Here is a 14,308-nt window from a genome sequence, read left to right on the forward strand (position 1 = left end):
TGGATGGAGATTGTGTAATTGCTGACTGATAGTTACCTATCGCGTGTGCGCATGCGCGGAAAACTAAAACTACGGAACAACAAACTTAAACATCTGCAGGTAGGCAAAAAGCCGTGATATTTATGTTTTTTGCGGTACGTTTGTGTCATTTTCTTTCATTGATGACCAAATGCTAGTGTTACAACATTAATTTGGCTCAACATTCGGCTGTAAATAATTATCCCTGATTCATAAAGAGGAACATGGGCCATTGGGAAATGGCTAACCAGCCTGGCTTGCTAGGACAAGACCAAAGCCAACCAAACTTAAGCATTTTCTGTGTTTTTTTAGTCACACATTCACTGTAGACGACACACAAACGAAATATAGCAACTTGTTATCGTAAGAGAGCCGTATGGGGATAAACGTTAGCTGTTGCAAGTGCGGCTAATGTAGAAGGCTAGCTAGCAGCATTAGTAAACAACCCACAAGCAACGCATTTTACCAACCAGTCTGTGTTTTGAGGTGCTACGAATTAACAAAGAGTCGGCACAATCTAATACACAACACTTTCCTGCCCACAGTAAAGGATCCAGAGCACCACACCCGGCAGAATTATGGAGGAAGAAGGAGCCCCTGTCGATGGCGAGGTGGAGGCTCCCTTTCCCGCAGACATCTATGCCGCCGAGGCCATGGCTGCGGACATGGACCACTGGATAGTGTTTGACTCCAGACGAACGCCCAGATCCGAGTTTGACGGCTGGCTGGAGAGCAACAGACCCTCTCAAGTGCAAAGATATGGTAATAAGGACCGTGGTCTCAGCTCTGTGGGGTGGATTTGTGTGCTGGGCCCCAACCACTGTCCCACTGGTGCTGATGTGGAGGGTCTCCAGGAGAGCTGGGAGAAACTTCTGGCCAGCAGCCGGCCTGTCAACTTCCAGACAGTGAAGGAGCTGGCCCTGAACCATGGGGTGCTGTCGGGCAAGTGGCTTATGCACTTGGACTCCGGTTTTAAGTTGGACCATGCATGGGAGTGTGTGGCCAGAGCGGTCCAGGAAGGCAAAGTTTGCTCAGCCAAAGTCAGTCCCTACGATCCCAAAGGAGAGGATAGGCAGGTCATTTGTGTGTACAACAAGAACTTCACTGATGAGAGCGATGTTGTAAGGCTGGACTCTGTCATCCGTGCCACAGGGGTCAAATGCCCTCTCTCCTACAAGCCAGACGTATACACGTACCTGGGAATTTACAGAAACAATCGCTTTAAGCTTTGTCCAACCATATATGAAAGCAAGTTTGACCTGGAGTGTGTTCCAAGGCGTTCCCACATCATCAACAAAGTCACCAATCTTGAAGTAACATAAACTGTTCTATTGTGATGATTTTCTGGTATGTAGAGGCACCTAGTTATTCCATTAAATGGGTAATTGTGCAGTATAACTTGCAGCTGAAATTGCTTTGAAAGTCAGTGGTGGTATTTCAATATCATGTTCTTCCGTATGGCAAAAAAAAAAAGAAAGCATGGAATCTTGTTTCAGATCCCTCTCTTGCTGTGATATTTATTAAGTCACCTTATGTAGTCATCTTTGTATTGAATATACTGCAATCATAAGACTATTTGTATTCAACATTTCACTTGGAACATCTCGTCTGACGACTCTTATGACTCATAAGGTTACTAAAGAAATCCTTGATTTGTATAAACACACAATTTGCATTCAGTGAGGCAGTTCTTGATTTTTATATTTGTCATATGTTTGACTTTACTTTTTGCTTACAGAGTTGCCAAATAAAATTCTACTTTTGAATACCTTATTTACAAGCATTTTTTTTATTATTATTGAAGTGTTTTTTGGATTTTCACAGAATTTATTTTTCATAACAGCCAAAAAAACTAAAAAAATAAAAAATACATATGCATACATCATGAATATAAAATTGCATCTCTATGAATCAAATTCATTGAGCCAGTTCTGAAACAGTTGAATTACGCAGCAGCTATATGCATAAAATAAGAAGGCAAAATGATTGCAAACAAGAGGACTTTATATTGTCAGGTGAATAACAGACCTGATATAGCTCTGAATGTGATGCATAAAATCTTGTACACTTTTCTGCTATAAGCATGTACTTGTTATTGTTGCATATTTGATAATTATTTACATATAGACCTTCATTTTGCTCTGAAAACATTACAATACAATTTTTTTGAAACTTTGAATACAGGCACCTCTGAAAAAAGTGGTCTTAAAGTCACGCTTCAGAAAACATTCTCCTAAGTAATAAAGTTGGCCTATTTAAAGGCAAAAAGGCAGACTAAACTTACACAATTCACTTTGAGACAGTAATGACCACAATAACACATTGTTACAGTAAAAAACACATCAAACAGGAAAACATATCAACAGATGTTTTCTGCAATTATCTGATGTGATCACTTTGAAAACAAACATGATTGATGCATAACATTGACTTGACAAGGACGATGAAATCAGATTTTTTTTTTTCATTTTTCTATATGGAAATCTGATAAAAGCCATTAATTGATACCATAAAGTCTCTACTGGTATTTCAATTGCATTTTCTGGCAGTTCTGCTACATTCTGCCTCCTCCAGCTCTTCATATCCGCAGTCTCCTTTTTGTCTTTGAAGACAACAAAGTTTTGAAGTAGAAATGGGCAGCACACAAGGCCTATGTCAATGTGTCTGTAAAATGAAAATGTTTGTAGTCGAAGCTTAAGTTTGGTGTCCTGACACAAACCCAGCTTGGCTTTCGCTGTTAAAAATGGAAATAAGACGATCTTCATCCACCGACATCAGCTCATCAAACTCATCCAGCACAGGGGTCTGCTGGTGGTTGTTGTTGGATGCCATGTCAATCATGCCCTCGTTCTGGAGCAAGCTGACAATGCTGTTGGGGTAATTCATCCAGGTGCTGCCAGGGGCGCTGGCAGAGTCAGAATTCTGGGATACTGTCTTATTCTGGGCAGCAGCAGAGGAGCTGGGAGGAGCGGCTTGGTGGGCTGAAGCTTGGGCTTCGCTGATGAGACGGGGATTCAGAAGGTCCTTAAAATCATCCATGTTTAGGCTGTCCAGGGTGCCTGGGGCCTGGTTTTCAGAAAAGCTAGGGAACTCTGGGATATCATCATCATCCACTCTAAACTGAGGGCCTGGCAGTGTGAAAGAGCTGCTGGTCTGTGAGTGGGCTGTGTTCCCTTGAGATGCTGTGGCTTCCTGGGCCATGGCAGAGATGTTGGGAAAGAATTCATTAAGGTCAGACAGGTTGACAGTTGAGAAGTCCTGGTTGGCAGTAGAGGTGGTTGTAGAAGAGGAGGAGGAGGTGGATGATGCTGTTTGAGTTATTGTGAAGTTAGCTTGAGCGGCAGGAGGTTTGAGCTGGGGGCCGAGGTTCAGGCTTTCCATGATTTTCCATGTTTGATTTGTAGTCACAGCTGAGAGGGAGGGAGAGGCCTCTACCTTGGGCTGGACTGTGAAGAGCTGGCCAGGCCGATATGAGTAGGGAGCCTGAGGTTTCCCTCCACTATTGATGGGGGGCACAACAGCTGCTGAACACACACAGACAAACAAGTTGAGCATAAATCTAATGTCAACCCAATCTTATATCACCCACTACTTCACGACCTGCTGTTTTGAAATCTCCAGTTTTTTTAAATATGGGTGTCAACTATATTGGGAGGAGAAGGTGGAGCAGAGGAGAACTGAGGCGTAGATCTCGTCTGCTCTGTACTCCTCATTGTCACGTGGGCTTTAGGATCTCTTTTCCTCCAAATGGGACCATCATTTAAAATTGAACATCATGCTGAATTGAAGACTTGAAGTTTAAGATTGAGACCACAAACTCATTAGGAAAACATTTAATGAGCTAGTAAACCAAAAGCGGGGTCATTGTCTCACAGACTTCAATACAACCTGACTTCCTTTTGCAGCCAGTTGACTCACCCTAATGCTTATGAGAGAGAATGAAGTGGCTCTTTCAGGCTCTTGAGCATTGGTTTCATTTTGCATACCTAGCATGTAAATCCATTTTGTCCATGTTTTAAATTGTGTAATTGCTGTAAAATGTAAAATTTTTCAATCAAAAAACAACAATATCTAATAACAATTAACAAAAAGGTATAAAAGAAGAAAGCAAGTTCAGCATGTAAGAATGGAGGCGCTGTCATTACCAAAAGTTTTTCTGACTCATTAATCTCATGCATGATATAATGAACAATGTAATTAGACTAACCACTGTGTGTGTTCATTGATGGAGGTTTGGGTGTGGCCGTTCTCCTCGCTGGGCTTATGTGTCGTCTTTCTTGTGGAATGGACACTGAATAGTCAATAAAGATGACAGTATTACATTTTGATGAACTGAAACTATACACTCTTACCTCCAACCTGATTATATTATGTCAGAATGACTAAAGACATACCACTCGACAGTATGGGCCCCAACTTCAGGCTCTGGAACATGTCTCCTGTTCGCTTTCTTTTCTCACTTAGTCTGTACTCATCTACAGAGATCATTTTAAAAATGAAGTTACAGGGAGTTAAGCAATAAATATGTCACTGAAGTATCAGGGAACGTGAAGACATTTCCTCCTACCTGGGTCAGCTGGCAAGTACTGGAAGTCCATTGGCTCACTGACCTCGCGGTCAGAAGGCCGGCGGAGCTGCATCTTGACTCTAATGGGCTCAGTGAGGTTAGTGTCACGGTAGGGTGGTGTACGGAACACAATGGCCACTTGCCTGTGGACATCAGCCTGGGAGAAAGTGCCCTTTCCTTCCCAGGAATCCTGGAAGAAACGCACCTCAATGTCCTCTGTAGAGAGGCAGATCATAGAAAATATAAGACAATAAAGATGAGAACGGGCTCTCACTTTAGAAGAAGAATCCTTCATCACTCACTGACATTTGTGCTCTCAGGTTTACTCTTATTACAGAGTGAGCAAATCCCCTAAGTGTTGCATCACTTTTGCTGCTATGCAACACAAAGTTTGACAACAGCTTTCAGTTACATGCGAAACCTCAAGTAAGAAAAGGTGTAATGAGAAAGTCCAGGCTCTGTTCTTTGTGAAAATGAGTACGCGATCAAGAGTGTTATAATCTGGTCCAAGAGGCAGGGTTTACTGGCTGTTTTCAGAGTGATGTAATCAGTCTCTCAGGGTGGATGTTTCATTGCTCCATCTCACTAAATACTGCCAGAAATCATGAAGGCAATAGATTGATAATAAATATGTTTTTTTCCTTTGCTTAACTGAGTGTTAATCAGGAAAAGATGTTAAGAAATAAAAAAAAATATATGATAAAATTGAGTTCATGCAAGGAATCTGAAACTTTGAAGAAGTATCAGCAGTTACCAATGTGAATCTTGGGACATATGCACATTGCATTTCCCTTTTTTTTCTCTTTTCTTTTCTTTTATCAAGAAAACTATAAAGGTTTTTCAAATCACACATATGACTATATTAAGCAGAAAGAAACCAGTGATTTATGAAAAGAAAATTTGAAAAATGGGAAGTGGCTGAGCAAATAGAGGAAGAGAACTTTTGGTGTGTGATAAATGTCATATATGGTCGAAATGTGTATTGCATTGCACACAAAAACAAAGTAAAAGGCAAGATGCCCTCACAATGGTGTTGGCCAAAAATACCACTACACATCTGTTGTAATGCACAAAAGGTGTATTGCTTCTGTTAGGGTTAGCGGCTTACACAGCTGTGACGTGAACACATTATTTAGACATACAGCAGCATTTGCATTCATTCCGAGTCATGTCTCTATTGTTTTTTGAATGCAAGTCATCTAAAGATGTATGTGGCTCTTTAGCTTCTTTAGGATTAATTTTAGCTCTAAATGCTCTGTATAGTCAGCAACACTCTGTCTTCCATTCTGTGCTGCGCAGGTAGTGGTTCATTAGCTCGAGTCCATTTTTTGATATTTACTACTACTAGTAACAATACCATTACTACTAATAATAATTATCATAATATTAACATTTATAATAATACTTTATTTGTATAGGACACAGTGCTTTGTGTGAAATGCCAATTTTATCCCAATCAAATTAAAGAGACACTAAACAATAAAAACTTCCTTTTTTAAAATGCTTTTCCAATGAGCCTGCATTTTTAAAACGATGGCTCAACTACAGAGCAACTACTGACCCTCACGCCTCCTCAGCTCCACCATCTCCTCCAAATATGGCTTCTTCTGGCTTCAAGAAACCAAAATGGGGGCAGCAAAATTGCACTGGAGGCTTCAAAATGGCATCTTACAAACCAAAGGGCCTCAGAATGACTTGTTAACAACATCTGTTAATTATGAGAATTACCTCTCTGTGACTTCAAGTGAGAGTAGGCAAACATTACCTCTGGTCAGTCATGTGTGCTGTTTGCAAACACTCCTTTTTTTTAATGTCTTGCTAAGTTATCACCTATGTTACTCATATTTCCTTCTATTCAACTTCACTTGTAAAGACGGAAACTGGACTGTGCAATTTATGAGGTTATCTATTTGATCATCTACAACGAAAGAACATAGAAACTGAGCAACAATAGACATGCTGGCCCTCTATTTCAAGAGCTTAATCAAAAGGCGCCTGTCTATTGTCAGTGTAACTTACACCAATATCCTGTGGGTGTGATGGGCTTACACCTTTACTGCTATACTGCCTTCCACATATATTCCATATATTCCATACATATATTGTACCTTTTTGTACTTTGTCACACAGCAGAAAGATTTCATCCCCTCCCTTGCAGCTTCCTGAGTTGCGGTTGACTCTGCAGATCTTCAGCTCAGCTGTGTTTGGGGCCCCTGTGGCACATGAACAAATGAGCACAACTCCACACCTTCAGGCAGCTACTAAGCCACTGCTGAAGGCAGAGGTTTGGGATGTCACAGGTCAATACTGCATGACTTCAGCAGCTTAAGAAAGAGTTATTTTGATTTTAATTTCACCACAGTGGATCAACAAGCCAATTTCTAAAATTCACATTTTAATGTACACATTCAGATATTTTACTTAAGTAGAATAACTAATACAGCACTGTTAAATACTCAAGTCAAGTAGCTCAAGTCTGTATTTAAATACAGTACATTAAAGACAGTGTGATACAGTACTGCGACAATTACACAGCCTTCCAGTGCAACACATCTTAATATTTATATAAATGACAATTGTACTGATCAAAAACTGCATTCTAACAGTGCAAAATACTTAGTGATACATGCAAAGTGAGAAATTTCAATATGTTTCACTGTTGTAAACCTATAGGTGTATATATATATGTATATATATATACACACACACCTGAGTAGCCTGTATATTTATGAACATGTAAACGGTCAAAAATAACAAATCGACACTAAAATAAAAAAAAAAAAACAAATAAAAATGACACTAAAATTTATTATTATTGGCATGAGAAAGTTAGTCAATTTACCTTTATTACACACTACAGATAAGTAAGTGTCCACTCACTGTTGTCATAAATGGGCTGTGACACCACAGGCTCCAGAGGAAACGGCTCCCCTGTTGGCAAAGTAATGGAAGCCTGGAAGCAGAGCCGCACCGAATTCAGATCAAACTCCTCCTCCCATACCTTCGCCTCAGGAACTGTAGCCAAAAAACAGCAAGAATGGGTGGGGCGCACCAAAAGGCAACACAACAATCTGGCAGAGCAATGTATCCTGCCATAGACAGGCTATCTGTGCTTAAGCATCAATACAGGGTGAAAGGAGCAAATCCAACTTCCTGTCAATGTTGTTAACTCCCAACATACCTTTGAGGCCTGTTCTCTCTAGTTTGTATGTAGAGCCCCCTGCTGTAGACCTGACTGACGTAGCGTTGCCATGAAACTTTGGCAGGACATACAAACACTTCTATTTTTGTATTCAACAATTAGTTGGATATCGATCCAAATATGATGTCAACATTGACAAAAACCTGCCGATCACTGAGATCATCCATCAGCACAACATCCAAGCCCAAGTGCTTGCAGATTAGGTTTTTTTTTTTTTGGTTTGTTTTTTTGCGAGAGTTAGTCAGTCTTGACATTGTGCTAAACCAGAAGTATTCATATAATTAACACACCATATATTTGTAATTTGATTTATGTGAATTAGCTTAATGTTATCCAAACACACAAACAAAGATAAGTTATGGGACTACATTACCATTGGAAAGCTCAATGGTAATGTAATTACAAAAAAAACAAGGTACAGTATTTTAGCCTTGTTTTGGGTATGTTTTGGGCCATCTTGAAACTAGTTTTTGTTAGCCTTTTAAAATATTGCTTTAGAATATTACAATATTAACTATTAAATAACAACCTATCTATTGTTATTTGGGTGAAAATCTAGTTTGTTCTAGTTTCAAAATCTCAAGGAAGATGAAGGATGTCTCATTTCAAAATCTTTGGGACTTTTGGGGACTCTCCACACAACAAATAACTCTTACACAAGGGCATATATGACAGAGGAAAGGCAGCAGCATAGAAAGCTCTTTGTGATCTACACTTATCTGTAACCATGACTACTTACTGTTGAAAGGGTTATTATTTGTCTGCAGCCTGCAAGTGATGGCCTCGTTCACATCCTTCTTCTTCACACACTGTATGCCCAAGTTCTGAAAACTGAAACAATCAGGATACAGAGCAGGTCAGCTAAAACCCTCCAATTCTGCTCCAAATTAAAAATTACTGCACTCTTCGAAAGAGGACAGCTGAAGGGCGGAGGGCTGGACTTCAAGTGCACTGCCAAAAGAGTAATATATTATTTATTAGACACATATTGATCTAATTAACTTGTTACCTTAGAATGGTCGGTCAGTCAATTATTTGACCCCTCTTCTAATGACGTTTCTAAGATTTTATCTTTTATAAGTTACTTGCTCATTATTTATAAATTATTTCTTGGCTGGCTTCAGCTCTTTTCTTTCATTTTGTGCTTTGATCCTTTCATTAAATAGTCACAGTGTATGTTAACAAACTAGTGGACATTTATTATCTATTGTGTCCAGTCCCTGTGTCCAGATGCTTTCTCAGGCTTAGATTCCTCTATCTACAACAATCAGAAATCTGTTTCCAAAATGCATTGTACTGTTATAACTGTGAACATATCATTATCAAAATTATACTTTCTAGGCAGATTGTCATATTTTCACTCTTTTCCAATTAGAGCATAACATCACGCTTGTGAAACAAGCTTTCAGTTTTTGGGTGGCATGGTGTTGCAGTGATTAGCCTTATTGCAAAAGCTCCTGGGTTTGAATCCCAGTCCTGAGTACCCTCTGGGTGAACCAATATCCCCACGGTCCTAGGACACACATATCAGGTTAACTGGTTACATTAAATTGCCTGTAGGCAAGAAGAGTGGGAATGGTTGTCTCTTTATGTGGGCCCTGTGATAGACTGGTGACCTGTCTGGGTCACAACATCAACTACGACCTGTGAATCAATTATTATTATTATATGATTAGTACAGAATGGTTATTATTATACAGAATTAATATAATGAATTTAGCAATGATTCCCTTACAAAAATTTTAAGCAAATCCTTACCTGCACTGTGCAGTAGCCAGGTGTGAATTTCAGTTAAACTGGTTAATTTTTTGGCAAACAAAGTTCTGTATCAATTTGAAATAATTGAATGATCACTATTGTATATTATTTGATTATATTTATTATTTTGTACTAGAAACCTCTCTCAACCAGTCTCCTGCCATTCAGGAGCCAGAGATAAGGGTCCAGGAGTAACGTAATGCTTTTATCGGGAGAGAAGAAAAAAAAAAAAAACAAAACTTTACCACAAATAAACTCATGTGCTTACTCATTCTGTATTACAACACTGGCAGTGGACTACAGTACATGCTGTTTATTTAATTTTTGTCACACTCATGATAAATAATCAAACAACTCAAGTTTAGACAAACTTGTACTTTTTGTAATGCTTAGTTTAAATTGTAAAAAATTCATATCTGTCACAGCTGCCTCCACTTTTTTTTTTTTTTTTTTTACTTTTTTAAAAGTTTATTTCATACCTTTTTCCCTCTTTTTTTGTATTTTGCTGAAAGGCAGCAAAGCCTGCAGGGGTGGTCATTGGGCAGTTCTGTTAATGGTTTACATGACTCCAAAGTCAAGATGAAGTGCGCCACAGTAAACACATCATCATCGTCCATAAAAGAAGTCAGTCTCTGAGAAGAGGCTCCTCCTTTTTGTTTGAAGCTGCAGTTTGTCCTTATTTCAGTGTCATTTTGGAACAGCATGAAGTCACAGCTCACCTGGTTTCCTCTTCAAAAGCATGTGGTATTCACTCACCTGTGTATTCGCCTCTCCTGCAGGTCAGCCTCGTAATAGCCATGTTTGCAGTCCTTGCCAACCAGTTCATGAGGGTGAGGCTTGTGCGGTGCATTCTTTGTTACCAGTGAGATGCGAACATGCAACGGGCCACTGTAATTGTGCACCTGTAGGAGGAAGATATCACACTTTAATCATTTGAAGAGGCATTTTTCAGAGCACTTTGGTTGTGCTGATACTTTTATCATCAAGTGAAAAGCTTAACCTCACTGACAGTGACAGTCATTGTCTCTTTCTCATCCCTCAACCCAACTGATCGAGACAGACGGCAGCCTGACCTGAACCTTATTCAGCTCAAGGTCTCTACTTCTTAAAATGACGTTCTTCAAGTGCAAGCTCTGTATAAATTATATTACAAAGAGAAGATGTAGACCTGCTCCATCAAATAACTTTGAGATAATGTCTGTTGTCAACTGGTGCAGTATAACTTAAAGCTGACTTGATTTCATTTTGTTGGCATGGAGATTTGAGTGTAGTGTGGTTGGAAAATGTATTTTGCAAAACGTGGATAAAAATCAATGTGTACAGTAGCCACTGCATATTTTATCATTATGTCTTGATCTTTTTTTATATACATGTATGCATATTGTTGTACCATATCTTACAACCATGCCATTTCTGCTAATCTGACTTTTTGGCTTGTTCCCTGAGTGTAGAGACTCTCTTACCCTTGATGATATCATCCATGGCTTCTGCTGCTACTCTTGCTTCTTTAGCCCCAGAGGCCCCTGTAGTCCAAGTCAGAATCTGTTTTCTTGCTAGTCATTTTTCACTGTACAAGGTTTTCTCTTTTTTGGTGTTTTGATGCAAAATGTAAATAAAAGAATAAAGAAAAAAATTCTATTTTTTTTTTATCCGTCTTTTACATTCTACTATCCCACTACTTACCTTCTCACTAAGTTTAAAGATAAATAGTTTTTGCATATTATATTTTTTTAAGCAAACCAACGACAACCAAATTCTTTCTGTGGTGAAAAACCTTCTAGGTAATACGCTACATTCTGATTCTGAACAACCTATTGATGATAAACCTAGTTGTCTTGTGCAAACTCTGATGTTCAGAGATGTTTCTATTGTTACAAGGGATGAATAAGCCATGACATGGCTCCCTGGTGCCTGCAGGTCCAAGATAGGTATGCAGACAAGTATTTGGACACTATGGTAGAACCGTGATGTAAAATGTAAGGATCTCTTGCTTTTAGTAAATTGTGCAGCTTTTATACTACTTACTACTGCTGCATTACAAAGATGGGAACAAAAACACATGTGGCAAAAGGTAGTGTCCAACTCACTTTTATGGCTGGGTGAGTCTTAGTGGTGTCATTGCTTTTCTCTCCAGGAATGCTGCCGGCTGAGCGTCCTTCACACTTGTACCTGAACCGCATCCCCCTCTGCTTCGGCTGCTCAATGATCTCTATGAAGGGGGTCGCTGCTGGGACTGATGTAGGGGCAGAAGGAAGAGAAGAAGAATCTGTCTTAAATGCAGGATCACTTTTTTGGAAACACACAAACACAGTGCTCAAATTGTGAAACCATTTTGCCTAAACTTGTTTTACCTCTATCAGTTAGTCAACTTAGAAATAGCCCTGTCATCGATCACCAGTGACTGTTGAAATGTTTACTCATGAAAAGTCTGCATTCAATGCCAACACTGATTCATGCATGGGGAAATAGCTTCTTACCTGGGTTGAGTTGGGTTAAGCCCCATCCATAGCCGACACCTACAGCGGGCAATAAGACAAAACAAAACAAAACAAAAAAAAAAAAAAAAAATATTTAATGTGCATCTTTGAGGAAATCGCAGTTCACCATTTACAGAAATGACACATGGCAAATGGTAGACACATAAATGAGGAAAACAAGAAAAGAAAGAAAAAAAAAGAAAAGAAACAGCCTCGGCACAAATTTGTGGTTTAGTAAGAGTTTGTCATCATGGTGTGGTATTGGATGGAAAACTTCTCAACAGTGCAACGTCCAACAAGGTCAAGGGACGCTGAGACCCAACAGCTTCCCAGCTAAATATACTTACTCATCATAAACCCCCTGACAGAGCTCAAGCAGAAGTACATACAAAGTGCAAACAAAGACGGTCAGGGCGTATTATCTGTGTCACTTTACTCGTCTTTTCTATGAGAAGTCTCCATAGTGACTGAGGACCAGGCAGCACTTTAGTTTCGGGTTTCCCAGTTAATGAATTGCTGAGATTCATAGAAACAAGCAAGGTGTGACACATGATCAGGTGATCAGAGCTCCACCCAACAGCAAGTGGCCTTGTTTGGTTTGAAGGCATGTGTGGGATGCTTTCCAAGTTGTAACAAGCCTGCTTCCCAGTCTCAGACCAAAGTCATCTAGTGTGGGAAAAAGTACCTTTTTTTTTTTTTTAGACTTTCACCAAACAATGGAAAATGTGCAACCATGGTAAAAAATATAACTAAATAAAAAAAAGGTACATTCTGTAACTTAAATATTGATTTTGGATTTAGATGAAGCATTAGTTTGTAATACCTCTGTTTTTGATTATTAGAAAGACATCTATTTGTATTTACTGGGGCAGTGAAAGTTAAAGTGCTCATATTAATATAAACACATTCAGATATTCAACAAGGCCGAGACACTTGTGTGAGTCACTCTCTCAGTAAGTGCCCTGAGACAGCCGTCAATTCTTCACCAAGTTTGTTATGCCTGTCACATGTATTATTCACTTGTTGTGATATGATTGAATCCGCCAACTCTTTCCCATGTTCCGGACGTGGGTAGATCAACAATACCACGGCATCCTTATAATACTCGAAACCACATAATAAAATCGGGGTATTATATTTCCTTTTTCGTCTCTTTAAGTCAAAGAAATATATTATGTAAAATTGAAACAGCAGCAGTTTTGTGTGATTAGATCCTCTTCACATCGGCATACTTTTCCGATTTCCTTTGACAGCCGGTAATCTCAGTTGCACTGGGTGAAAATAGAATGCGCACTCGGTATGATTTCCTTCCACTAAAAACTGAAGTGGGCGGCTGCTGAGCGACACGGGCCCCCAGTAAGTGGCCTGATTTTAGTGAAAACGCGAACAAACATGCGGTTAAATTATTAGCCGAATTGAAGAACTGCTGTTGACAATGAGTGAAACTCTTTTACCACGGACTTTGTCAATCGTATGCGTTTTTTTTCCGTTTGCTTGTTTGTTTTATAGCGAATGGATAAACGTTAAACTGTCAATTTCTTCAACGAAGTTTGGCCGCTTTAAATGGTTCCTTCTTGGAAACAACCTCGAGGGCCGACCTGAATCCTCGGGCCTCGGGTGGTTACCGGGTGAGAAGGTCGGTGACAGTGACCAGAGACATATTGACACTGACATAAGTTTAGTTCAGGTTGTAAACGTGGGTTTGTGAGTTAGCTTAGTGTCGGGAACGGCAGACTCCTCCCGTTAGCAGAAGCCAGTGATAGCGGGGCTTTCCCCTGAGCGCAAAACAACTCCCTGTACAGTTTCACCTCCAGCCCAGGCCGAGTAAACACTTCGACTAAATAAAAGCTGCTCCACTTACCATCCATGTCTGTGTCCGGTTCAGACTTAATGCCTCTCCCTCTACGACCCAGTGTATCTGTTGATCGGTCGCTGTTGGCGTCTTTTTACCCTCAAAAATAAAAGACGCTGCAGACCCGACCGAGGATCAGAAAACTTGTTCACTGAGCCTCGGTGCCTCGTCCTTCGCTCCACCTACAGCAGTGCTCTGCGCTGGACAGCGCAGTCAAGCTGGAGTACGTCTGATGCAAGACTTCCGCCTAAAACTGCGCACAAATACCTCGCATTTTGCGAAAACAGGGCAGAAAGTGATTTTTTTTTTATTTTATTTATTATTGTAGTTATTACCTTTTCGCAGATTTTACAGCTTTTCAAAGTTTTAACTGTATAATATAATAATTTGGTATAATATAATGGGAAATGTCACTGCTAAAATGTCTTTCTTAT

The 14,308-nt window shown here is 39.7% G+C and overlaps 2 protein-coding genes across 3 annotated transcripts; one reads left to right on the forward strand and one right to left on the reverse strand.

Moving 5' to 3' along the window:
• Window positions 1-11: 11 nt before the first annotated feature.
• On the forward strand, window positions 12-1,791 carry c18h11orf68 (chromosome 18 C11orf68 homolog). Its single transcript, XM_029526105.1, has 2 exons — window positions 12-99; window positions 564-1,791. The coding sequence occupies exon 2, from the start codon at window positions 597-599 to the stop codon at window positions 1,338-1,340; it is 744 nt and encodes a 247-aa protein (XP_029381965.1). The 5' UTR covers window positions 12-99; window positions 564-596; the 3' UTR covers window positions 1,341-1,791.
• rela (v-rel avian reticuloendotheliosis viral oncogene homolog A) lies at window positions 1,536-14,044 on the reverse strand. Of its 2 annotated transcripts, none has more exons than XM_029526103.1 (11): window positions 13,884-14,044; window positions 12,023-12,061; window positions 11,633-11,778; window positions 10,302-10,447; window positions 8,527-8,618; window positions 7,466-7,600; window positions 6,694-6,798; window positions 4,586-4,801; window positions 4,413-4,493; window positions 4,226-4,309; window positions 1,536-3,539 (listed from the first exon to the last, which is right to left on the reverse strand). In XM_029526103.1, the coding sequence occupies exons 1-11, from the start codon at window positions 13,888-13,890 to the stop codon at window positions 2,713-2,715; spliced, it is 1,878 nt and encodes a 625-aa protein (XP_029381963.1). In that variant the 5' UTR covers window positions 13,891-14,044; the 3' UTR covers window positions 1,536-2,712. The 2 variants fall into 2 exon arrangements, with proteins under 2 accessions (XP_029381963.1, XP_029381962.1); XM_029526102.1 differs by having other exon boundaries at window positions 1,538-3,542.
• Window positions 14,045-14,308: the final 264 nt, after the last annotated feature.

Source organism: Echeneis naucrates, chromosome 18 (assembly GCF_900963305.1).
Source record: "Echeneis naucrates chromosome 18, fEcheNa1.1, whole genome shotgun sequence".
NCBI lineage: Eukaryota > Metazoa > Chordata > Actinopteri > Carangiformes > Echeneidae > Echeneis > Echeneis naucrates.